We start from the raw sequence: 26,234 nt of genomic DNA on the forward strand, positions 1-26,234 counted from the left end.
CCACCCCCATCCCCCCCCCCCCCCCCCCCAGCCGCCAGCATTCCCACCCCCCTCGCACGCCCGTACCCCCGCAGCACCCACTCCCCCCCCCTCAAGGCGAAGTATTACCATTAGGGGGGTATGGGAGCACGACGAGGGGTGGTGGGTGATGTTGGGGGGGGTCCTTCCGAACTGCTACCCCGGGGATGCGGGCGGCCGAGTGGCAGCGCAACCGCCGCCACCGCCTTTATATAGGGCTCGGGCAGGTGATGTACACACACCTGGAAACTCCAGCTCTGGCTGCCTTCCTCCTCCCCGCGGGCCGTCGTACTTCCTTCTCGACTCAAGCGTCGTTTCAGCCCGGAAATTGGCTCCCGACACCCCCAAAATTGGGGAGGGACGTGCACAGACCGGTAGGGAAAAGGGTGTCCACCAGTTTGGCTGTTGCGGTGATGGGGATAGAGCATCGTGGGGATGGGTGGTTTGGGGTTGCGGGAGGGCTGGGGTGGCACGGGATGCCCTGGGTACCCGTCCGCCGGCACCCCAGCCCTCCCGCGACCCGTGGGGACAGGATCCCATAGCCCCAGCCCTGGCCCCATTGCGTAAGCCCGGTGGTGATATCACCATCACATTCCTGGGTCTGCCAGAACAGAAATCCCAAATTGGGCAACTCTGGAAAAGGCTGCGTCCATCCTCTTCTGCTGCTCTCCGGTCCAGCAGCGAGGGATGTCCCGGTGACGGTGGAGGCACAAAGCCAAGATGATGGTGCTGAGCTGAAAGGGGAGGATGCGGTGGGACCAGAGGAGCTGGTTCAGAGATGAGGGGCCTTCAAGGAGCCCCCCCTCGCACCCCATCCCACTACAGAACCCGGCTTGGGTTCGCCTGGACCACAGCACCACATGTGCCGCGCTGCACCGTGGGCTCAACGCCTTTGGTGTGCAGGGAAAGGATTCGGGGTCAGGGTGCCAACTGTCCCCATAGCAGTCCAGTGGTCCCAGTATAGCGGGAAACACAGTACTGGTGGTGGTGGGGGGAAGCATGTGGGAAAACAGCTTTGCACAGCTGCAGGACCAGGCACAGCCACAGCTTTGGTCTTTTACCAGAGAGATGGGATTTGCACCCTGTTTTAGCAGTGACTTTATGGGGTGCCACATACCCCAAGCAGAGCCTCCCGCATGCAGGTTGGGGTGCAGGGACCCCATACATGATCTCCCAAAGGCCTGGATGAGCCCAGAGGCCCCCCCAGATTATGCCGGGTGAAGCCAGCTACGGCACAGGCTGCAGAGCCCTCTGCTACCATCAGTGGGATACTGGTTTAGTAACTGGGTGCAAGGAGCAGTCCCACAGCCCTGGGTGTTGGCAGGGGGGCTCAGGGGCACCAGGCACCCACAGCGAGGGGACACGGTGCTCCCCCCAAGAGATGCAGCAGCTCTTCCAGCTCCATGAGGCTGCTTGTGCTGGCAGCAGTCAGTACAGCCACAGGATCATCAGGAGAACAGGAAAAATAAACTACACCCCCCAAAGATGGGGGGGGGGGGAGGAGGAAGACAGGCCCCCCCAAGGCAAGGGAGAGGGAGGACAAGGGATGGAGAGAAGAGTAGAGAAAGGAAGAACTGGTTATCAAAATACTTTATTTCAGGGAGATCCCTCAAAAAAAAAAAAAAAAAAAAAGAAAAAAAGGAAAAAAAAAAAAAAAAGGAAAAAGGACCCTCCTTGTTAAACAGACTTCCCCACACCACCTTCAGGGCTCCTTTTAAATCAACTAAAACAATCCGATGCTTAAAATAAAAGACAGGTCATTTTCCCAATCAGACTTTAGTCAAGAATATATATATATTTTTGTTCCTGGGGTAGGAGGGCAGGGGGAGAAGGTCATTTTGCCAGCAGTTCACAGCAGTTTTCGGCTCTCTCGTTACACAGTATATAGAACTGCATTGCTGAAGACACTCAACACACAGCAGGGCTAACTAGGAGAATACAACTCAAGGCTAGCAAAGAGGAGAGGGCAGAGAGAAAGAGAGGAATAGTGAGAGCATCCGACAGGGCTGGAGTCCTCTGTGCATAATTTACATGGAACCGGCGCCAGCAGAGCCAGGGGCTGGCCCCGCTCGCCCTTCGGGAGCCGGAGCGAGTCGTCATGGGCATCTCAGCTGACAAAACTTCAGTTATTTTTTTTTTTTGTGTGGTTTTTTTTTTAAAAAGAATCGCAGCCAAAATAAGACAGAACTGCAAAATCCCAAAGTGGCTGCTTTTACACTATTTATAAAAACATGAACAGTCACTAAAGGTCAGAGCGGCGCTCCGCGCACGGCCCACTATACTTTCCCCGGGATTTTGGCCCGCTTGCGAGCGATGGCATCTTCCACCGCCTTAAGCTGCTTCAGGAGCTCCTCCCGTCGCGACAGGGTGCTGGACTTGCCCGCCTTGGCACCCGTGGGGCCTGGCTCGGATGCTTTGCCCGGTACGCTCGTGACTTTGCTGGAGCTCTTGGACTGAGGCGAGAGCTGGCGTTTCCTGGCAGGGAGAGAAAGCAGAGGGTGGTGAGAGGCTGCTCGGCAGCAGCACGCCGCGCTGGAAACAAACCCCGTCAGTGTCTGATTCGGCAGAAAGCATCGCTCTAAGCGCTGGTGGAAGAAAATGGGTTCAAGACGCAAGGCCTGGGGCTGGAAAACTAGCTGAAACAGTAGAAGATCAGCTGCTCTGGGGGGGGATCCTGAAATTTAAACCCGGCACCACGGCCACCATGGTTGCAACCCCCAAGGGCTGTCCCGGCTCTTGTGAGCAGCTTGCTGGGGGATGGACATGTGCAAGGGAGCAAAGAGGGGGGAGAGTCACAGGGCAGCCCTGGAGAACTCCCACAGTTTCAGATCCTGACAACCCCTGCCCTGCGATGCAGCTCACAGACACTCAGTGTCGCACTCCAGTTCTGCTCCGATGCCGCTTTGCTGCAGTCCGAAGCAGTTTCTGCGAGAGCAAAGCAAAGCTGGGGGAACTCTCCCTCTCCTGCATACAGGGAGCCTGGCTGGCTCCGCATGGGGAGGACCGCGGGCCACCGGTCCCCATCGCTAGCAGCAGCGGGTTTTCCTGGATCAGGCTGTGACCGGGGCTGGAGGCAAGCAGTCTGTGGCTCTTGCTGCCGCAGGCCACCACTTCCCCTTACGGCAGGAGAAGGATGACAGGACGGGGAAGTAGAGTGGCATCGTGAGCCTGCCGGAGTTCTGCAGTGCTGCTAGCTCGGTAATGCACCGAAGGTGCAGTCTAAACCTCGGCTGGCTCTTTCTGATGACTTGGACCATTTGGGAAAGCCTGTTGCCACTGCTGCTGCCAGCCTGCTGGCGGATGTCAGCAGTGGGAGTCACCGTCTCCTCTGTTAATGCCACTTGCACCCTTTCATACTACGTTGAAGAGAAGCGGGGCTGTGCAAGCATGACCCAAATAACCCCAAGGAGTTCAAAACAGGACACAGAACTACCCTTCAGCTGCCCTAGAGAAACCCAGTGTGTCCTTAACCACCCCCGTGCCTGGGCACAGGGCACATTGAACCCACCACGCAACACTGCCAACCCAAACAGCAGTAGGCAGAAGAGGGTCAAGAACCAAGGATGCAGTCAACATGACCAGTCTGAGAAGGCTGAAGTTCCTCTTCACTGCTGGAAAACAGGACCTCAGGGCCTGAAGAAGGACAGGGCTGTGGCAGCCGGGGCTAGGTTTTGGTTTGGGAAGACTGACATGCAGAAATTGAGGCTCGCTCATGCCCCAGGCTGGGGAGAGGGGATGATACGAGTCCTGCTGGCCAAGGAAGGCAGGGGTGCAGGACAGGGCTGCGTCCGTTTGCTCACAGAGATCTTTGGAGAGATGACACTAGAGAAATGCAAAGCGATGCTGGCTGGCTGCAGGCCAGGAGGACTGAGGGAGCTTTAGGTGTGCTGCAGAAGGTGCTCCACAACCCTTCACCAAAGGGCTCTGAGCGGAGCATAGCCCAAGGCCCCTGGAGCCACACGTCCAGTTCCGCAATGGGGTATTTCCAGCACAGGAGAGAGTGCAGACTGCCAAGAAATCGGATGTGAGCTGGTCACCTGTCACCAGAGGGGATGGAAAGGTGCAAAGCCAGGGCTAGTCACCATTCAGGGGCCACATTTTACCATCTCACAGCAGCAAAGTGAGCTGCTGAAGGTATACCAGAGTATGAAAGAAAGGGCATCGGGCACCTGAGCCAGTTGCCATGAGGAGCTCGGCAGGAGGGTGAAGGGGTTGTACTTTCTTTCTCATTAGCACTACACAGCGCTAGCGACAGGCAGAGGCACTAGCATGAATGAGCTTGCACCTAACCCAGTTGGCTCCTCTTGCTGGGACTGACCTCAAGAAAACCCCCAGGCTCCTGCTCATTTCTGAGCTGGAACAGCTTAGCTGGTGGCGTGTGAGCCCCTGAGCACCTCTGGCTCCTGCCCAGGGAGCTCCGCGTCCTTCCTCTTGCTGTGCCTCCATGGCAACTGGAAACTACAGCCAGAGAGCATCAGAGCTGCCCCGAGAGGAGGGAGTGAACCGCTGGAGAAGTGTGAGCCCCAGCCTGGCCCACAAGAGACCCAGGAGAACAAGCGGGCACTGACCTGTCTGTCTGTGCAGGAGAAGGTTTCGGGTTCTGGCCTCTCTGTCGCTCTTGCTTGGGTGAAGAGAGTCTCCCGGTTGCCTTCCTGTCACGAGAGCCTAACGGGAGACAAAAAGGTGAGACGTTCTCGCTCATTGTGAAGGTACGGGTCGCTACCCTACCTACTGTACCGTCTCAGCAGCATATGGATGCTCTCTTGAGACCGACCAGATCATGCCAACAAAAGGCCAAGTCCAGCAGCAGCTAGAAAAGGAACCTACTGTTGTGCACCCTGTCTTCACGGGGAGCAGAAAAGCTAGTCAAGGCTGTGCCTCATGGTCAGCTGTACAAAACATCACCTGCGGGGAGCCGCACCGGCCCTCTCCTCACCCTCCGGCTGCTGGAACAAGGCTCCTCCACTGCGCTTTTAGGCTGTGCTTTGCTTGCAAACCTGCGGGGCAAGGCTGGCCCTCATGGACTGAGTCAGTGCTCCATTATCCCTCGGCAAATCATCCAGTTTGTGAGCAATGGGCACAGCAGCATCTGAGCTGGCTCTGCGCTGCCCAGGTAATAGGGTGTATTGGCTTAAAGCGTGCTGGGCAAGTGCAGCTCTGCTGCTTTTGGAGCCAGCTGGGGCCAATCCACAGGCAGCATCACCCCCATGTTTTCGTGCCCTGCCCGAACGGAGCAGCTGTGGGGACTTGCAGGTGATGGGAAGCCCGCTGGGGTCCTGCAGCAGCATTATCCAGCTTTGCTGCAGTGGGTTTCCCAGCCGCTGCTATCCCAGTGCACAGAGGGGCAACTATAGCTGCGGATCTGATCACAGCAAGGTTACAGTACAGGGAAGCGAGACTCAGGGCACAAACACCGACCAGCTTTGTGCTGGGACACTGGAATGCAGGCTGCATGCCGGAGGGTGCCTCTTGCTCAGTCCCAATTCAGTCAAGGGTATGCTTGCCACTGGGAGGTGAGGCTGAGTTGCCTTCAGGGCTTGTGTCCCATTTGCTACTGCTTAAAAGTGCTTTATAACGTACAGACAACAAATAAAGTATATAATTACATCTACATCTATGTATCTATAAAATCAGCACAGTTTGCTAGGTCGGCCCATTCATTTGTCTGCAGCTCAGCAGTAGTTGTGAACTAGATCCCAGTGAACTTCAACCTCACCCAGTCCCTTCCACGCTGCCTTTGCAGGAGTCGAATGCAACCAGGCTATTAGCACAGAAATTTTTTCTGGCTGGCACCCAGAGTCAACAAGATACACCTACAGCCGAGACAACAGGGAAAACAACATCACGTGTCAACGCTGGCTTGTACGTCAAAACCAGGCACCTCTGACTGATGACTCCCCCCCTTTGTTTTTCGGCAGCAACAGAAGAGGCTGGAGCATGGCATTTAGGTCCCACTTGATGTAGCGTGCTAGCTCGGTTTTCTGAGGCGCTCGTACTGCTGCTGAGGATTCAGACACAGGAGAACACTTGGAAAGCCCGCGTCTTTCTAAACATATGGGGCAGATCAGATTGTGTCACACACAAGTGGGGAAATCATCTCATTTCGCAGGACGGGTGATCTAGCCAATTATTGCATCCATCCTGGAGCCTTGGCAGCCCATGATCCCTTTCTAAGCACCGCCACAAGCCTTTCTGTCGGGAGGACTAAGATCCATTGCGATGCACTGAAATACAAGGCAGAGAAGACCCCACGATACAGTAAGGGAAAACCCTATGACTTCCACAGCCACATCCAATGACGTTACTAGAGAACAGGAGGCTGCTGTGGGATGAATATGTACCTGCAGCAGAGATGAGCACGCTGTGTCTTCAAAGCGAGGGTTGGTTGGTTTTTTTTTTTTTAGTGGAGTTACACAGACATAGTGGAGCCAAGGTACTCGCAATGTGTGCCACAAAACAGCTAGGCAAGGCTGGGTTTGGCCTGCCCAGGGCTGACCTCACCTCGCTTACTTCACAAACCAGAGCGTCTCACCTCCACCGTGTATTTGCAGCCGGACGGCTAAAACGCCTGCGTTATCTGGTGGCAATCGCACACTCTGAGGTTTTGGAAGGACACATGCCTGCAATTAACCTCTCTAGCGAGTGGACTCTTGCAGCAGAGACTTTCACGGGACATTTGTCACCGGAGCACCGCCTCGAGTGACAGAGAAGGAACCCAGCCAGGCCAGGAGTCCCTGGGATGGCTGATATCTCACCTCTGTCAGGTGACAGGTTCGCCCGTTTGGCTGGAGGAGAGGTCGGCCTGTCTTTGTCTGCTGGCTCGTATCTCTTCCTGCTTCCTTTGTCAGCTGCCTGAAATGGAATTAAAACAGACAACAAAGCTGAGCAGCCACTTCCCTCTGGGGAGGGAAGCAGGCAGAGATATTTCCTGTGACGGGTGCCCATGATGTGCTGGCTGGCTCACGCAAGCACATCTCCTATTAAACTCTTTCTGCATACCAGTCCCAATCATCACTGGCACCATGTAATTCCCCTACCACTGTAAGCAAACAGCAACCTCCTCTGGCACTGGGGCTAATGTTGCGCTACTTTCATAATTGTCAGAAACGGAAAAACATAGCAGCATTTTGTGGAGTTTTTCTTCAGCAGCACCAAGGATAGCAGATGTCAAGGAGGCATGTGGAGCCATGCCTTCTTCCAGGATCTGACCATGCCAGCTGGTAGTTATGTGTAATTGCACACTCCTCCCCACGGAGCATGCTTCACAGACTCGATAAAGGCGCCTCACGTCATAGCACAGGGAAGTAGAGAAAACTGCGGCCTCAGACTGCAACGGGGAATTTGGACTGTCAGAAAAAAAACATTAACGCTTCAAAAACAGGAACCTACCCACGTGACTGGGGCCAACACCCTGCTCCGGCACAAAACCCGGCAAGGCTGAACTCTCCCACATGATCTGGATTGCAATCTCAGCCGAAGGCACCGAAGCAGGGCGTCGGGCTCAGTCGTAAAGAGGAAAGAGCCAGGCTCCCCGCGGAAAGCGCGGCTGGTGGCAGGCACCCCAGAGAGACGAGGCAATCGCCACTTTTACCTCCTGACTCAGTTAGTGACTCGTCAGCGGTTCGCTCCAGAGCGGGCAGTGGGAGGAGAGCTTGCTCGGAAGCGTGCGGGGAGCATGCTTTCAGTGGGCAAAGCTCCAGCGCATGCGGGACTGCGCCGCGCACGCCTTCGCCTCGGTGCTCTGGCTGCAGCCTTCGAGAAAGCGGGGAAGAGCCCTTGAAGCTGCAGCAGGAATGTGCCCCAGGGGAGCCGCCAACACAGTCCCAAACTCAAGCCACCACAGGGTGTGTGCTGCCAGACTGGTTCTGTCTGCCGCCCTTCAATCCCCAGCTGCGGACCTACCCGGCTGAGCTCATCCCGACGGCACGGAGCCTGGGGCTCCCCTTCCACCAGCCCTGAGCCTCAGTATCCATCCCATCTGCTCCTCGGACCCCCAGCGTGGAGGGAACTGCACCCGCCCGACCTCTCACCTTATTCAAAAGCGTCAGTTTGATCTCTTTGTGAGCACTGAAGCCCCCTTGCTGAGACTGGGGGGCTGAGGGCTGCTGGGTCTGGAGGAGCTGCTGTGATTTGCTCCCCTGGGTGGGCTTGGCTGATTTCAGGAGCTGAGCAGGCACATCCCGTTTCCGCTTCTCCTCTTTAGCGCTATCTTCTTTTTTTGACTTTCCTGTTGAAACCAGAGTGCAATGTAGTGACTTGCAACTGATTCCTTTCAACTGCCCTCCCTTTGGAGGGCAGGGCAAGAGGATGCTGCTCCAGGGACTGAAAAAGCCCACACCAGTTAGCACAGCACATGGCCCCAAGGTTAAAAGATTCAGGAAACCAGAATTTCCGCAGAGAGGACACTTAACATAAAAGACAAAGAACAAAAGGCTCTTGCTGCCAACTCTGCTACGGTCTAAAAAGAACAGAGGAAGAGCAATACGATACTGGAGTTGTCCAGAAGATTTAGCATCACCTCGCAAGGGTGAAAGAGAACAAGGTAAGAGAGGGGGCATCAGGCAGAACTCCCATGCAGGAAAAGGCATCTTTACAGCCAGAGACACATGGACAGAAGGATGCGAATGTATATTTACTCCACAGCCTCCCTTCTCCATGGTCTCACCCTCCTCAGGTGAAGCCTCTGGGCTCCCCTAGGTCACGCCAGGCACAAGTGTCAGCCTCTGCTCAATGATTTTCCTGGAGCCCATAGTACCACCAAGCAAGCTGTATGCAGATCTCTGCTCCCCGCTTCTTTTCCCAAGACCCCTTGGAGAAGAAAAAAAACAAACCAGGTACCTCTACCTTTCTTCTGCTGCGCTGGGGTTGGGGATCGGGAGCTGGCTGAGGAAACAGGACTGGCCAAGTCTGCGTACATGTCTTCGGAGTCGGCGCTGCGTACAGAGCTGCTGCTAGAGGAGGCACTAGAGACAGAAGAAACGCTGCTCACGCTCAGGGACCTGGAAAGAGCCAACAGCCCGTTACAGTCACAAATGCAACAAGAACCAGGCAGCGATGAGACAGACACCTTTGTTTCAATTCCCCTGCATGGCCGGGATGTCAGAAGGCTGCTAAGGCAGGCAAATAACGAGGAAGAGACAAAGGCTGTGCCTCCTGGGGTGCACACATAGTATGAAAAATCCCAAACATGTTAGATGCAAGTCTAGAAAGTACTGTTCATTTATAAACAAGATTAAGGTCACTGTTTCCCCAGGTAAACAAAAAGTGAAAGCAGGGTGTGCACTATCACGTAGAGGTCAGTGTTAAGGCTCAGGTCAAGGGTTCCCTGGCAATGTTTTTGTTGCATGGCACACATTGATTCACTGAGGCTTTAAAAACCCTGGAGTCCTACAGCCCACAGCTCCTGCCCAGCTCGCCAGGGTACAGGAGAGCCCAGCTGCCTGTTTCGAGGATGCACATAATGTCACGACTGATAATGACAGGGAAGATGCCTATAAGATGGCTATCTTCTAATAGTGCCTTAAGATGGCTATCTCCTAATGGATTCACAACACTAAAAATGTCAGACAATCATATTCATTTAAGGAAGACTTTCTACTTAAAAATGTATCAGACAAAAATACAGGGCTATGCACCAGACTTCCCTGGTGCAGCGAAGCAGCTGCAAAAATCCCAGCTAGCTGGCAGCCGGCTGGCATCACAGCCACCGCCACGTGGGACCAGGTGTACGCTAACTACATGAATATTTAGGCAGCCTCTCCAGCAGGTTCTGCAGGCCACGCTGACTTCTGCGCTCCAATGACTGACCTGCCAGCAAGGTCCAAGCTCACTTGCTGGAAGCTGGCATGCGTACGACTGCACGGGATGCAGCAGCTTCAGCACAGACTAGCCCTGGAACAAGCAGCAAAGTCTCTACCCGCTGGCATCCTGACAGAGATGACTTTTGAGAGGTTGCATGGACTGTTGCAATGGCAACTGGATGAGCCAGGAACAACTTCTCCAGGAAAACTCCTGGCTACGAGGTTGTGACAGCAAATCTGGTTTGCGCACACACCATATCTCCTATGTTTCCCCTTTCCCACACACCTGTAAAAGCAGCAAGCACAGCCCCAGTGCCACAAAAGCAACACCTGCATTAAGTTTTTCCCATCTTCTCCTCTCAAGCCCTGTACAGCAGGGCAGCGCAGAGCCAGCGTGTCCAAGTGCTCTGAGCCTCTTGCATCACCCCTGCCTGATCTGATGAAGGCAACAAGCATGTAGTAAACAAGTTTGTATTTCCGTAAAATAACACGGATGTTGAACAGAGTTTCACAGAGTTCAGATATGGGAATTACTGCTGGTCAGAGCTAAGTCCTACTTAATCCACTAGTTTTACACTATTTGTCTGCTTTTAAACCTGCATCACATGGAAGCGTCGTGTTTCAAGGCTGCCTGTGAGGTTTCAGGGATTCCTATGTGTGAACAGATGCAAAAAACCCAAACGAAGGACTTGGAAAGAGGTTTATTTCATGACTCTACTGGAGGGAGTCAGCTGTTTACAAATCCCACAGACTAACAGCCATATAACTATTAACTTGGAGCTAAACACAAAGGGAACTGGCCATGCAACTTTGCCAGCAAAGTAAAAATATCATTAGCTGGGCCTTGTAGGTATTTTCTGACCTACCTCTTCTGACAGGCCAAGCATCTTCCCTCAGGACATTCGGTAACCAGAGGTAGTAGAGGTTTAGAAGAGCAAAGCTCTGTAGCCTGAAACTGTTAACTTGTAAATAAATTTGGATGTGTGATCAGCCTGGCCATAAGGAGATGTTTTGGTCATAATTTAGGTAAAAATGGGCAGTTCAGTACACATGACAGATTACTTCCTTGAATAAGCCACAAGGGCACCACCAACACCGTACTACTGTCAGGATTCAGGACTCGGGATTCTTAACACCACACAAAGAATCAATCTTGTTTCACGTCCTAGTTACCTACAGCTTCTGACACTTGAAGCTAGAGAGTTTTAGCTGCAAGAAACCACAACAGTTAAGAAAGGTTATAATCTCCTCCTACTTCAACAAAGGTTATGAAGGGTCGAGGCTGTACCTGGATTTCCTGGACCCAGACGGGGAGTGGGAGACTGAGGCAGATGATGATCTGGAATGAGATCTGGAGAGAGACCGAGACAAGGACCTAGATCGGGAACTGGAACCACTGTAGCTGCTGGCACTGCCACTGATGCTGCCGCTGATAGTCCGCCTGCAAGACAGCAAACGACATCCTCACTTTGCTGCACTCCGCTTTTCTAGGGACAGTTTGAGCATGATGCTGTTGTCCTGTATTGTATACGAGACTGGTGCTTTGCAAACGTAATTGTTTCAGATGTTCTTCTCAACCTTGTGTTCCCAGTCCTGAGGAAGCTTCTGTTTTCTGGACAGTGGATGTTTTATGCAAGACTGCATAATGTTAATGAGAGCCAAACAAAAGAATGAGCTAGAGTACCTTAATCCTGTACTGATACCAGGAGCAAATGCTTCCTATAAACAAAAATTGCTAACTGCGTAACACAGTGGGACTACCTTGTATTTCAGGCTATACCAATAATCATACACATTTTTTGTGACTAACACACCAGTACTAAAATAAATAGAGCTGTTTTGTCATTTGCACAGCAGGGAGAGTGCAGGGCAGTGGGGTTTCTGTGGGTGTAAGCATGAAAAAAAACCCAAGGCTGGAATAAAGAATAAGGGAAGGTGACTAAAGACATCCAAGACTATTATTAACTAGTTAAAGTAAGTGAAATGGAAACTAGAACTGATGGAGTTTCTAGGGAAAAGAAACTGTCGTGATCAGTTTTCACTTGTGGAGACATAACTGCTCAGCCCAGGCATTTTCTTCAACTACTGGGAAGAAACATGCGATGTAATCCCATGCAAAATTAAGAACTGACTCAGGATGCTTCTGAAAACCTGAACGGAAAACAGACTTACAGCCATCTTCAAAACACATTACAGCCATCTTCAAAACACACTAATAAAAGCATCATCCAGTGATCCAAGAAAACTATATGACTTACTGCAGGGATAAAACATTCTTAGTGCTCATAAGATAGACATTTATATTAAATACATTTCTAACACACCAAGCTATCACTTCCATAGACTAGGCACACAGGTGTCATACTATTTCAAAACTTCTAATGTAAAAAGGATGCATGATGAATTTGAGCTGTGCTTAGCTGACTTCGTGTCCCTCCAAGAACAGGCAATGCTTCCTGCATTTATCCTGTAACGTTTTTAAATACAGTACAATGGATTAAGCCTGATAAACATATTTAAATACAGACAAATGCTCCTTGTTTGAAAACCATCAGAAGCCTCTCTCATTTTAAATGCAAAGGAAGAGAAAAAGACAACAGAAACAACTAGAGGACAGACAGAAAACACTTGAAACATTCAGACTAGTCACACAGGATGAAGCCAGGAAGAGAAAGTGGAGCAGGGGAGCCAGCAAGCTGTGTACTGGGGAGTTTTTCCTCCCCTCCTCCAGGGGTACTGCTGGATGCTGACGAACCAGCTCCTGGGACCACACAGAAGAAATACTCCCTGCATACTGGCACATGTTTACAGTAAAGAGGGCCCAAACCCATCACCACAAATGACTCTCCAACACATCAGATCTGCTCTCGGAACCAAACACACCTTTGCTTCCTTGCTGTGAAGCCTCCACAACCAGCAGCTCTCAAACATGCCTTTTTTTGTACTGCAGACCCTGCCTTTTGGCACATTTCCACCTACTTCATCCTCCAACCAGCCTTCAAAGACAGGAGCCACTTGCTGTGGCAAGTCACTAGCATTCACCCCTGACTCCTTCCCCCTCTTCCCGTTCCCTTCCTGCCCCAGGAAACAGATTTCTCCTTTAATACCAAAGAGCCCTTGCAGTCGGTACTCCCAAGAGAAACCCAGGATTTGCTCTATCTTCCAGGAGATCAAGCCTCACTCCACCCCACAGCTTTCTTACCTCCTGGGTGGAGTCCTTGTCTGACGTTCCTTCCTTCTTGCCTCTCGATTATCCCCTGGTTTGGCTGGCTCTGGTGCAGCTGTTGTAATTTTAGTGAGTGGCTGAGGGACTGGAAGGGCAGCTAGTTTCTTCACAGATTTTTCACTACAAAAATTAAAATTATCATGTGCTTGGTCAAACTCAGTAGATACAGACATTCTCAAAAGCGATGAAATGCATTCATGTTTGTTGTTGACTAAATATTATATAGATATGATTACTGTAGCTACAGACACATGGCTATTTCACCAAAACACTCTCAAAGAATAGCGATTCCCCTAAAGGGATGTTTCCCATGTTCTAAATCAAGTCACCTTTTCAGAGGCAAGTTACTATACAACAGCCAATTCTGGAGACATTCAACTTGCAAATTAACTAATGAAGTAGATTGTGTAGAATCGCTGTTTCTTATCCATTTGATTCTGTGCATTTTTATCCAAAATTCGTACATCTACTTAAAATCTGCCAGTCAGGCTTCAGAATCAAATGCACACATTTTATGCAAAAATGCTCTTTTCCCTCACACGGATCAGCAGGGTGCAAAACAGCCCATGTGTGCAAATGTTGCTTGGACCTGTCCCTTGGCTCGCGTTACCCTGCAGAACATTTAACAGGTAACACCATTGCGGAGGACCGCTATGCAACGTTTTTGTGACTTTATCTAGCACCCACTATGCGAGATGGGAATCACTTTGGCTCTTCAGGGCTGCTCACTTCTGGGCTCAGAGCAGTCCAACCTCTGCTCTAATAGCTGGTTACTGCTCAACATCCCCAGCACTGATGTCACACCTACTATTAACTGGGGAGGAGGCAGCTGTCTGCATACAAAAATAGAGACTGTTAATTCCTTCTCTTGTGCTTAAGAATATCTGCATTCATCCCCTGCAGAACACAGGATTAAATACATGGAATGTTACGCGGCAAAAACAATCCCCATGCTAGTACAGGCTGCTGGCTGGTGTCATGTGTTACCAAACCAGCACTGCAATATGCACTAGAAGGGTGTAAAGACAACGCTGTAGGTGGAGAGCGTGTCCTTGAAGGGTTGAACCCTCTGATCTGAGAAGAAAAAAAAAGCAGGTCAATAAGGCACAAGAAGTGTGGCAAAGGGGATTGTCCCATATTCTGGAGAATTCAGGGGGATTCCCATTGTGTAATTTATTTGCAGGTCACCTTAAACAAGGTGACATCACTATGGTGGTATGTCCCCCTCTAATGTATCCATAATTTACTATGTATTACAGGAGTTTATGAAATAGCAACTTCAAGTATTTAAAAGAGCAGGAGCGCTGGCATAATCTGCCAAAACCAGTTTCATAGCTATAATACTGTTTTAATTTCTCTCCAATGTTAAAAGTAGATAAGGCTGAACATTTCTTTATTCTAAGGCTATGCATTAACTCAAGCTACAGTAGAGGAATGAATGAAACTTTCTTAGAGCTCCTGTGTAAACATATCTGCACACACAGAATGTTTAAAGTGTAAATCATGAGTGTTTTTAAACACTCATGTATACATGACAGAGGCCTCGATGTGACGCTTAGGGACATGGTTTAGTGGTGGACTTGGTAGTGTTAGATTAATGGTCGGACTTGATCTTAAGGATCTTTTCCAACCTAAATGATTCTATGACTCTATAAAATACTTAAGGATACCTGCTGGTTTTAATAAGTGAAAGTGTCATCATTTAATTAAATATGCAAAGCTAAACATTATTCTATGTGGGTCATATTTCGCATCTTCCATTTCTTCCTTAAACTGTCAATCAGGTCACAAGGGTCTGACTCAGGGATTACGCTACTGTTTGGAGCCTCTTCTGCACTGTGTTATCAAAACAGAGATGAAGACTTACCCTTTACCAGCAGGTGGTAATAACTCCCCTTTAGCTTTCGCAAGCGGCTTATGTGGAGACGGTGTTGGAGAAGGAGAGGGTGAAGATGAGAAGGACCGTGATCTAGGAAGGAAGGACATATCATTCAGCTCAGTCTCTGGGACTGCAGAAGGCTTTCCTGGCTTTTGGTGCATTTAGCTATCACTCCCTCCTTTGGCTAATGACTGCATCCCAGGAACTAGTCCCCATGGGTCTGAGCTTACCCTAGTTTTATATTTGGACTCTGTTCAACAAAACTAAGTTCTATCACCAGACCAGTGTAAAAGTAGAAAACAAAAGGAAAAAATAGGGTTAGCTGCAAGAGAGGCACTCTCACATATTCCACACCAACACCTGAGGCTTTCTCCATACTCTCTGTATTCTCTCCTTACAGAGAATATGCCTACAGGAAAGTAAGTGGGATTTTGACTTGCAAGTTCAGCATGATTTGTTTCAACCTGCTTTATATTCCAGTAATTCCTAGTGCGGTTTATCCTTTAAAGAGCAGCAAAAAAAACCCTTGGGAGAAAGACACAAAAAACACATCTAACTGGATATCTGTAATTTCTGGAACACAAGGAGAAAAATCAAGCGGAGAATACCAAAGCCAACAGATCAAAGGGCAAGAGCTGTTTCCTAAGATCGGGACTGACCAAAGAGGCGAGCCACTTACACAGCACACCAGATGCTGGTGTTCAGGTGATTCACCCTGCTGCCAAGACTGGAAGTACCCTTGCTGCAGCCTAGTACTTCAGAAAGGCAGACACCTCGGTGACCGGCTTTCCGAAGAACAGTTAGGCACTTGGGTGCTCCTCACCCTCCTATCTTCAGAGAGAGGCACGCTAATTGAAGTACGTCACCTGTGCCTGACCTTGTCCTGCCAGGAACAGAGCCTGAAATGGGGTGGATGGGGGAAGGTCAGCCTGCTCCCCAGAAACACATGTGCTTGCATCAAGATCAACTCCCACCTGAGTCTTTTCTAGGAGAAACCATCTCTGAAATGACACCATGCACTCCCATCAACTGCGTGATCCACACTGGATATCTGTTTGATTTCAGCTCTGAAGAAGTGCCTATCTAGGGAGCCAGTTTTCCTACTATGCATATTCCAGACTTGGGAAACTGTCTGCAGGGGCCAGGAAGTGGCAGAGTAATAAACATGCCTCTGTTTAATCAGCATGGGACACTGAATTGCTACTTTGAAGTGTCAGGACTATCACAAGACACAACTGCATGGATTGTTTTATTAAAGAAACGTGATGTGCCTCTTTAAATAGAAATTCCAGTGCAACAGAAAAGAGATGCCAGTAACTTCTTCCAATCATAAAATGCAAATGACAGCAACATTAATCTCAGCTAGGCTCCTACAACTGCTCAGCTACCACAGGCATGGGAAACAGCCCAGCCACAACAGCAGAGTACTCATGGGTGGGGGTACTGGGGAGAGGAGGGGGTGGCTGACATACCTACTTCATTCAGCAACCAAACCAGCAGGCTGCCTTGCAGTCTATCGTACTTCCCTCACTCAGGAAAGTGGTTTGAATGTTTTATTTCAAGAGTTGGCTATTTGCTTTTAAGTAGCAGCAAAAGTAGCCGTTAGCAAATGTTTGGAAAACAGTACACCGTTATTTTCAAATCCAGGGAGCCATTACCTGGACCTGCTGCCTGAGAAAGAGCTGTGTCTTGAAGAGCGACTAGAGTAAGAGCTGTAAGAAGATGATCTGGAACGAGATCGCGAGGAACCTGAACCAGAATAGGTGGATGAACGAGAAGAGGACCTGAAAGAAAAACATTAAAATTCAGTGCCTCCCGAGAAGTCCTCTGAGACCAAGGTTTCCAGTACACTCTTCCCAAGTTCTCAAACACTGCTCCAAAAATTACCTGCCTTCTCAGTGGTCTGGCAGTACAGCCTCTCCTTGGTCCCCCCTTTTCTTTTAGAGAGGATCCCATTGTTGCTACCCACTTTGCGCCCTTGAATAGGCCTCCCTCCTTTAGCTAGTGACTTTCCATCCCTTTTTGTGAACTCCTTCCACACAATTTTATGCCTTTTCACCAGACAACCCCCTGACAGGTTGGGTCACACAGGTATGAGAAAACAGAAAAATCTCAGGTGCAGTGATCCCAGCAAGAAACGCTATCTACTTCAGGAGGGCTTTGGTTTTTAGATCCATATCTTCAATTCAGTGTGTTCCTCATTCCTCTCTGATACTTTCTCCCCCTCTTTTCAGGAGCTTCAAGTTCAAACATTTAAGGAAAACAGATCCAGCTCATGCCTCAACTCTCCTAGATTCAGCGTGCTTCGTTCTGTAAAGTCTTTATCTCGCACCCATTGGTTTTCAACCTCCACTGCAGCCCTCTAAGGCTCTGTCAAACCTCCACAACTGCAGTTTTTCCCCAGTAGCATCAGCATGCTCTTCCTGGAGTGGGCTTGCCTCATCCCCCCAGCACTCCTGGAGTGAAGAGGCTCCAATTTTTATAGCTTCGAGCTCCTTCTGCTCCTATTAAGATCAGTTTTCATCTAGGTGAGCTACTAATATCTGGACTGCTTCCAAGTCTAATTTCCCTGAATACTGACTTTTCCGAGGACCTGTCTTTGCTTAGTTTTCAGCAAATCACATCACAGCACCCACAGTTATGTGTGCCCTTTAGCTTCCACCTCACTACCTATATGCCTGTGTCCTTAGCTGTTACTGAGCAGCAAGCCTTGAACTGCTTTCCCAAACATCTCAACATCTTCCACTGACAAGAAAAAGTCATGTCACATTCCCTGACACACTAACGAGGCTCAGATGTGACACGCTCTTCGCCTTCACTCACCTTGAAGAGCCAGAAGCAGACGCTGAAGAAGCAGAGGTTTTTCGGCGCCTACGCGCACGGCTGGGAGAGACAGACACACCAAGTTTCTTTTTGGGGGACTTGGATCGGCGCCAGGGGTCCTTCCATTCATCTGCTCTCTTCGACTGAGTGGTGGTAATTGTGGTTGCCTCCTTCTCCTTCTTTGGTGGCTCAGGCTGACGGCTGGAAAACAGAGGAGTTAAGTAGCTGGGACGTTTTTTATACAGTAAAGCTAACAGAAACACAGGGCCAGGAAAAGATCTCAGAAATTCATCCTTCATGCCACTACTAGCTCTTAACCTCCACTGCAGGATATTCAGCATCATTTTGGGGTGATGAAGGGTCAGAACAGCTATCATTTTGTAAATCGGTGACTGCAAGCCCTTGAAAATAGCAGTACCTGCAAGTTTTGTGAACTACTTTGTGGCACTGACCAAGCAGTGACCTGCCAGGTGATTTCAGCTTTGGCTTTTGGCCTCCAAGGAGCGGACACAAGCACACTTAAGAGGGAAAGGAATGGGAAACTTGGTTCTTCCTATGCCTATGCCAAGTAGCTAGAGCTGCAGCAACCCAAACCAAGTAGGCAGCCCCCAGTGCAATGAAAATACTGAACAGAGCTAGGCTAAGGACAGACTTCGAGCGTGCATCTGAAATGCCGTCTCAATACAGCAAACTGCTGGAAGTAACCAGCAAGTACTAAGAGATTCAGCCTGAATTACTCTCCTACAGTTCCCTTATCAGAACATCACGTGGGACTGCGTCACAAGCCTTACCACAGCCAAGACAGATGGATCTGTTCTTACCCTTACAAAGGGGACGGTTACCTCATCAGCTGAACATAAAGCAGTTCGTAATGGCTGTTTTATTACCATATTACTCTCTAGGTGCTTACAAACACCATTGAACATGTGCTCTCCTGTTGTTGATAACCAGGAAGATGTGTTGAGTCAGGCTAGATACCCTCCATCTCCTCCCTTCCCTTTTAAGGGCTCTACTTGCGTTTCCCCTTTTTCTTTGGTTCTCTGGGCTTCTGTTCTCCTCTACAACCCTCTGAAAATAATTCAGGGCTAACTTTTCAGCATCTGCACCAGAGAGTTCCTTAAATACTCCAGGATGAGTTTCTTCAGGCCTAGACTTTATTACCTCTCTTATCTATTGGTGATTTAACTTGGGATTTTTCCTTGCCCTTACTCTAACCTGCAAACGACTGTTCAATTACCTGCTTATAAGCTTCTCCCTCAGGTTTTAGGCAAAGTTTGTGCTTGCCTAAAGGTCTATGAAGTCTGTTGCACTCATCAAGTTACCACTACAACGATGTCTTTATTCCTTTTCTCAAAATAAGGAACCCTCTCGCTCTGAGAATTTGGGGGAGGAAAGGCACCTTCCATTGCTGGGTTCAGCCAGTACCACCCCATTAGTCACACAACTGAAGCAACCACTCCCCATGCAACTTCCTCTACCTTTTGAGATAAAAAAAGCAACCTCAAGTTTTCTAATAATTCTATGGACTGCATTTCTTGCCACAACACTTTTTCAACAGACAACAACAGGATAATTAAAGCTCTTCGTTAGCAGCCTGTTCTGCCCTTTGAAGGCTCCACTAGTCACTAAGAAGTCTCATCACCTCCTTGCTTGGCAGTATTAAAACACAGTCTTGACACAGTTGAAACTCCTACAGCCTCTCACCTCTTCCCTGACTCCAGAACTTGTATATGCTGATTTTAAAGTCTAGTGCAGCATCCTACTCTTTCCCTATCTTTGCTGATATAACTACAGCAATTTTACAATTTGTCCCACATCTGTCTCGGTATACACAGAATTTTATGGGAGGAGAAACTCTTTTTTCACATTCACCTCTCCCACAAATCTCATTCCAGCTTCAGAAGAGGACGCTTACGTATTAGCACAGAAAATTGCTGACTGCCTAGTAAGAGAGTCCCAAGCAGGGTTATGGCTCAGCATTATTCACCAGCATCTTCATTTAGCATCATCACCCTTTCCAGTGCTGCTCTAACATATGCTATTTAACACAGAACATGTTATTTGCAGTGGGTTGGTCTAGTTTCCCATGTTATAGCCACGACTATATCCGAGTATCTAATCATGGAGGAAGACCATTGTCATGGTTTAACCCCAGCCAGCAACTAAGCATCGCGCAGCCGCTCACTCACTTCCCCCCCAACACAGTGGGGATGGGGGAGACAATCGGGAAAAGAAGTAAAACTCATGGGTTGAGATAAGAATGGTTTAACAGAACAGAAAAGAAGAAACTAATAATGATAATGGTAACACTAATAAAATGACAACAGTAATAATAAAAGGATCGGAATTATACAAACGATGCACAGTGCAATTGCTCACTACCCGCTGACCGATGCCCAGTTAATCCCCGAGCGGCGATCCCCCCACCTTTACTCCCCCCAGTTTATATACGGGGCATGACATCACATGGTATGGAATATCCCATTGGCCAGTTTGGGTCAGCTGTCCTGGCTGTGTCCCCTCCCAAATTCTTGTGCCCCTCCAGCCTTCTTGCTGGCAGGGCATCAGGAGCTGAAAAATCCTTGACTTTAGACTAAACATTACTTAGCAACAACTGAAAACATCAGTGTTGTCAACATTCTTCTCATACCTAGCTCAAAAAACATAGCACTACACCAGCTACTAGGAAGACAATTAACTCTATCCCAGCTGAAACCAGGACAACCATGACTCTGAATATGGGGTTCAGATAAACTGGACCTGTTATTTACACACTGATAACACGTAATTGTAGCTGGGGTCATTTTGAAGCCATCTTGACCTCTGGAGTATCTTCAAAGCAACTAAGTGCAAAGCAGAAGGAAAAAGAAGGTTGGGAAAAGCCTACACACCTGGCATCAAGCAGCAGGCTAAACAGCAGCAGAAAAGAGGAGAACACCATGCGAGGATGCTCATGAATAATGCTAGACTACGTCCCGCTCCGATGTCCCTTCCTGAGTGACCACAGTCTGCATGCTTTGGGAGACGCAGGGGGAATATTCTGCTGGCACAGGTGAGCAGAGAGGCAGTATCCATCTCAAGACGTGGATAAAGCCTGCTGAACAGCTCTCCACTGCAGCGTCCAAGGTGAAAAATGTGAAAGCCAACAACTAATGAATGACCTTGCCCCTCTCTAGGCTCAACTCTCTCCTGCAATAGTTTTTAGCAAGAAAAGCCTCCTACAGAATTTATTCTCTGTCTCTCTCTCAAACAAACAACTTGCCCGCATTCACGTCCAACAGCAGCACTACCTGGGAGCTGGACCTCAGCTCCAACCCCACGTGGGAACAACTTACGCTGAACTCCACAACTTGGGTGCGAGCTTGGAGCAAAGATGACTATGAAGGCAAATCTCATTACTTGCATCTATTACCTGGTTAGATGCAATTCTCTCTCGATGAAGTCACTTTCTGGAGGAAAGGTTTTTTCCCCAGGAAAACCACAACAGAAAGCCTCATTTCTGGATATGCTTTGGCTTTTTGACTCAGCAGTAAATATGTTACCAGACTATAGCCAAGAAAGAAAGATGATGCTCATGTCAGGACATTTTCAAAGTCTTTCCTCAAGAGCTACCTGCATGCCCAACATGTAGCATCACCAAATAAACTTGTTCAACTTAATACGAGGGACTGGTATCTGATGCCACTTGGCTCGTCTCCTCCAGTGGAATTCAGGAGTCAGAATTGAAAGTAAGCCAGAGCAACTGCCAAGATCCCCACCATCAGCCTTAGACTAACATCTCAATTACAGCCTGTACGAATTTTACTGAAGAGACTATTAGAGGCTAACAGCCCACGAAATAGTCGGCGCTTCAATCAAATTTACTCCTGCATACTGATACCGTGCAGTTGCTGGGATGGAAGTGGAGGAAGCTGTAAAGCTCACAGCGGAAAGCCTGCTGAGAAGAGGCAGGAGGCAACCAGCCTGTGGCTCCCAGCCCAGATCAGGCAGGAGGGCTGCCCAGAGCTATGCTGAATACGAGAGCTGCTCCTGGTGCTGCACTGCTGGGTGGGTTGAGCAATGTATTTGATCCTGAGAAGGGGAAGCCTTTCTCTTCACTTTCACTCTTACAACTGGGTAAATTTTCCCTTCCTGTCTTGTGCTGGATCTCCTTCATTCAAGAGGGAGAGGGGAAAAAAAAAAAAAAAAAAGTAGTAGTTTGCTGCTGGGTCAGCAAGTCCAACCAGCCCATGGCAGGGTTTGAACAACTGCGGGAGCTGACCCCTGGCAAACAGAGGAGGGAAGGAGAGAAGAAGCCTGGCTGCTTTGGGGTGGTGAGCCGTGAGACCAACTTGTGGCACTTTGTACGAGTTCATCCTCAGCCCAGCACAGTTACCCAGGCTAGTGCAGTCCAACGCTACAGGCAAACCTAACACGCTTCGGCACAGAGAGCAGCTGGCAAAAAAAAGTCATATGCTACCAAAGGACACATGTGAATCCTGGTCTACTTTTTCACCAAATTCCAATTTTTAGGAAACATCTCAAATATTTAAGAATTAACTCCCTAATTAGGTAAGCCTATGCCACGAGGTTTTAAAAAAAAAAAAAAAAATTAGAGGGAGTAAAAGCGACTGACAACACAGACTGATCAAAAGCAGCTTAATTTCCTTCCAGAACCCCAAGGAGCAGCATCCTGCGTCACCAGGGCACGAGCAAGGTCTGCAGAGCTTAGCTATTTCCGAAGCCCATTTTAACCTTAAAATAACTAAATGCTTTATTTTCCAGAACGAACACATTAATGCATATTTGGCTGGAATTTAATTACAGCAATCAAGCGGAGAACTGAAGCTGAACGTGGCTTTGGCAATGAGAGGAGGAACAAAGGCAGCTCCAGCTGGCAACACAAACCACAGCGTAGGTCAGCCAGCTCCCAACCGCACGCGCTTCGGCTCCCAAATAAACCCCGTTGGAAGCACGTCACTGAATTCGACAAGAATTTGGAGGGGGAAAAGCGGAGCCGCACGGCTCAAGTTTTCCTCCTCACGTATTATGCAATTGATGCCAAAGCATTTCTAATCTTAGAGGGGAAAATAATCTTGCCGGGGAGAGCGCTTCCTTCCTTCCCCCTCCCCGTGGGACACGGCTCCCACAGGTAACGCAAACCTTATCACCCACGGTCACCGGTGACGTCAGCCTGGCTCCAGGGCTACTGTTTTGGCCGGCAGTTACAGCTCAATTTTCTGAAGGAGTAAAGTCCACCGATGATTTAAAAGCCTTTTTGTTTCTTGCAGGAAAGCAAGCATTGCGTCAGCAGCACCGGCGCGAGTTTTCCTTCAGTGTCAGTGGAATTTTCCAGAGGAAGCGGACTCGAGGAACGACTGGAGCCATGTGCCAAGGCAGTTGTGAAGGGACCTGCAGTTGCTGCAAAATAAACTCCAGCAGCGTGCATGCACACTGGAAGTTTTTTCCTGTCTCAGCACAATAAAGTCACTTGTGTGGCTGGAGAGGGACAACAGATCCCGAAAGCCACCTACGTGCGGCTACGATGGGAAATGCTGAACCTTGGAGCCAGTGCTAATTGATCTTGGTGAAATATTAGCAAAGCATATGCTTTTGTCAAGACATTTCAATCTAAAGCAGAGTTATCAGTCACTTGGAGGAAAAAAAAAAAAAAAAGATTTCTTCAAAGCCTGATGGGGAGAGGCTTTGAAATTAAATAGTGGAGATACAATCTGAACCTACAGTATGAAATCATCACAGCAGGCAGATAAACATATCTGAGATGTGATCTACCCTAAGGGCTGAGCATTTGACGCCTTGAGAGCCTCCTCTAAATGAGAGGTACCCGCGTGCAGTGATTCTGCCCCAGCCTTTGCAATGTTTTAATAAAATCCAGTGTGGGAGATCTCTCCAGTAATGCCATCTCTGAAATGCCAAAGAAAAACACATTCCTTGAGATCCACATCTGAGTCACTCGATGCCCTTCATCTTGATTTACAGTTACGAAACCCTTTGCCTTTTACTGTGGAAGCAGAGGCAGAACCTCAAGAACCATGAAGACTAACGAATGCTCCAGTCAACAGAAATGCTTTTTGGAGAACTTTGAAAAGCTTTGCTGGTTTGGTTCGCGGAGGGATTTTATTATTGCTAACTTCCCAAATGAACTGGGAACATAAATGAAAGCAAAGCTGCCTAACCAGGTCCCATTGCTCCAGCTGGAAGCGGCATCACAAAAAAAATCGGGATGTAAACAAGTTATTATAATGTTTATCACCGCAGTGTTCCCATACAGGGCACCCGACTGAGTCTGAAGCGCCGCAGGGCAGCACAGGGCATGTTCTGTATGTGGGGTGAAGGGAAATCCTCTTCTGAGCAGTGCTGCATGGTGTAGCACTGAAAGCGGCATGGCAGTCCTGGTGTGTGCAGGAGGAACAGAGGTCCAGCTCCATCTGGAGCCAATAAACCTTGTTTCAGCCTGGGAAGCCCAGTGGCCTGGGGCCATTTGCTTCTCTTAACTCAGTGCACTCCAAGAAGCCACCCAGGGAAGGTGCAGACACCTGGAGAGCAAATCTATGCCTCCTGACAGAGGCTGCTTTTCCTCTTCAGTAACTTCTCATGGATGTAAGACTAATTTAGAGCACTCCAGGGTCTTACCAATGCCTGACTCGAAACACAGCTATCCTGCCTGCTCTTCCTCCTGTGGCAGCACAAACAGGAACAAATGAAGGATTTCTTTCAAGAAACAGCTGAATTTTCCACAGGGAAAACTAAAAGACAAAATCAACCAGCCTACCGCACCATCTTTATACAACAGGATGAGATGCTCTTACTAAGCCCACCAAAACACCTAGTTCTATTTGAACAGCAGCTGCTTTTGTACAGAGCCCCTACACTCAAAAAATAGGGAGCAGATCCAGCCAGCGGCTTGGGGACACCACCAGAAGCTGTCGGGAAAGATGACGACAACCCAGGAACACTTAGAATTACAGATTCTTCCGAAAAACAAGTTCAGTTGGTTTGTGATCACACACATACACACACACACACACAATCATGAATCACTCCATTTGCATTCCCTTACTTTTGCCACTCCTTTATCTAATCAACCTCATTCCAACACTTTCTAACTTGCAAGCCCTGGGTAACCTGCATTCATTGATTTTAGACTCCAGGTTATCCTGTTCATTAATGTGCTCATCCCAGAGATCAACAACGACCCATTTCAAAGTCAGCTTGAACTAGCTTAAAAAAATAATGCAAGGGTGAGCTCTGTTGAGGGAACACATAACCTTTTGTCCCAGGGTCTGCAGCATTATACAGCATCTCACAATGGAGGGCTACTGCCACCTCAACAGAAGCTGGAAAGAAGTACAACACTCCTTGCTGGAAGCGTTTTACAGAGGATTTATGATTTGCTACAGAATAGCTGCCCTTTCTGACATTGCTTTAAATTTTACAGTGTCCCTACTTGCAGGTGTTATTTATATTTTTTAATGGCTGCATAAGTGCACTCCATCAATAGTCTTTAGCCCAGCTGAAGAAAACTTCCTTCCAAAAAACTGTTGTGTGTGCGATAATCACAGGACGGTTCACCAGGACACTGCTCCTTCCTGGCAGCTTTCGAGCTGCTGTCACCTCCTGTCTGGACTCTGGGACATCTCTGAGGACAACAGCCGCCTCCTCACCCTACTTGGCACCGGCACCTCACAGATTTTGGGGTCCATATCATGGGCCCTGACCAAACTTATCTGCATGGAAATAGCTTTTAGGTCAGGCTGCAGGACAAACTTCCTTGAGAACTGGAAAGTTTCTCATCCAAAGGTTTATTTTGCCATGCTGCTTCTCAACAGGGCCCACAACATTCCCCGCAGAGGAAACTCAGGTGGGAAAGGAACCAATGCCCACCTCACGGACTTGCAGCATGGGATTGCTTCCTCTTCTTCCTCCCCTCTTGGTGGACAACCACCTAGTGCTACGCCAGCCAACAGGGCAGCAATACTGAGTGTGCTGCCCTTGCCAGTGGGTCCAACTCATCAATGTCCCTCGGTGCTTTGGAAATACAACTGCTAACAGGTCCCACAATGCTAACTGAGCTGCTTAATGTGCTCCTGAAACAATCAGATTCGCTCAGTTGATGGTGGGATAAAGGCCTGTGCAACAACAGAAGGATTAAAGCAAATTACTATTACTGTGTGTAGGGCCTTTGCTCACAGCTAAAGGCCAGCAGCCCAAGTGAGAACATCTTGCATTGCTCTAAGTTTCTTCACATAACATATTTCATGCCACTTCTTTATCCCTGAAATGCTTTGCACAACAGTGAGCTACACTGGCAAGACAGAGATATAAAGCAGAATTTTGCACTCAGCAAAATCAGTCACAGCCTGGGGCATCAGAACTCGTTCTGGAGATGGGGAGCACAAGGACAGACAGCCAAGTTATCCCTCTAATTGATCATAAAGTGTCCTGGCTTGTTTAAGTGTTCAATGCCTGAGGAGGGAGGAGGAGGAAC

General features: G+C 48.9%; 2 protein-coding genes across 9 annotated transcripts in view; both read right to left on the reverse strand.

Annotated features, from left to right (window-relative positions):
* IL17C (interleukin 17C) overlaps positions 1-578 on the reverse strand; it is a 2,476-nt gene extending 1,898 nt beyond the window's left edge. Inside the window, exon 1 of the mRNA XM_010579713.1 lies at positions 261-578. Coding sequence (XP_010578015.1) covers positions 261-578 — 318 coding nt within the window. The remainder of the gene's footprint in view (positions 1-260) is intronic.
* Positions 579-2,173: 1,595 nt separating this feature from the next.
* Positions 2,174-26,234, reverse strand: part of ZC3H18 (zinc finger CCCH-type containing 18) — a 49,697-nt gene continuing 25,636 nt past the window's right edge. For 5 of the 8 annotated variants that reach the window (XM_010579594.1, XM_010579593.1, XM_010579592.1 and 2 more), the window contains 10 exons: positions 17,747-17,947; positions 16,582-16,707; positions 14,912-15,013; positions 13,021-13,164; positions 11,107-11,259; positions 8,857-9,017; positions 8,049-8,245; positions 6,774-6,870; positions 4,587-4,683; positions 2,174-2,493 (listed from right to left, as the gene is read on the reverse strand). In XM_010579594.1, coding sequence (XP_010577896.1) covers positions 2,295-2,493; positions 4,587-4,683; positions 6,774-6,870; positions 8,049-8,245; positions 8,857-9,017; positions 11,107-11,259; positions 13,021-13,164; positions 14,912-15,013; positions 16,582-16,707; positions 17,747-17,947 — 1,477 coding nt within the window. In that variant the 3' untranslated portion in view covers positions 2,174-2,294. Of the gene's footprint in view, positions 2,494-4,586; positions 6,615-6,773; positions 6,871-7,609; positions 8,246-8,856; positions 9,018-11,106; positions 11,260-13,020; positions 13,165-14,911; positions 15,014-16,581; positions 16,708-17,746; positions 17,948-26,234 lie in introns of those variants that run through there. The other 3 variants (XM_010579591.1, XM_010579595.1, XR_775154.1) reach the window with 3 other exon arrangements.

Source organism: Haliaeetus leucocephalus, unplaced genomic scaffold (genome assembly GCF_000737465.1).
Source record: "Haliaeetus leucocephalus isolate CR32 unplaced genomic scaffold, Haliaeetus_leucocephalus-4.0 Scaffold668, whole genome shotgun sequence".
In the NCBI taxonomy this organism is placed as follows: Eukaryota; Metazoa; Chordata; class Aves; order Accipitriformes; family Accipitridae; genus Haliaeetus; species Haliaeetus leucocephalus.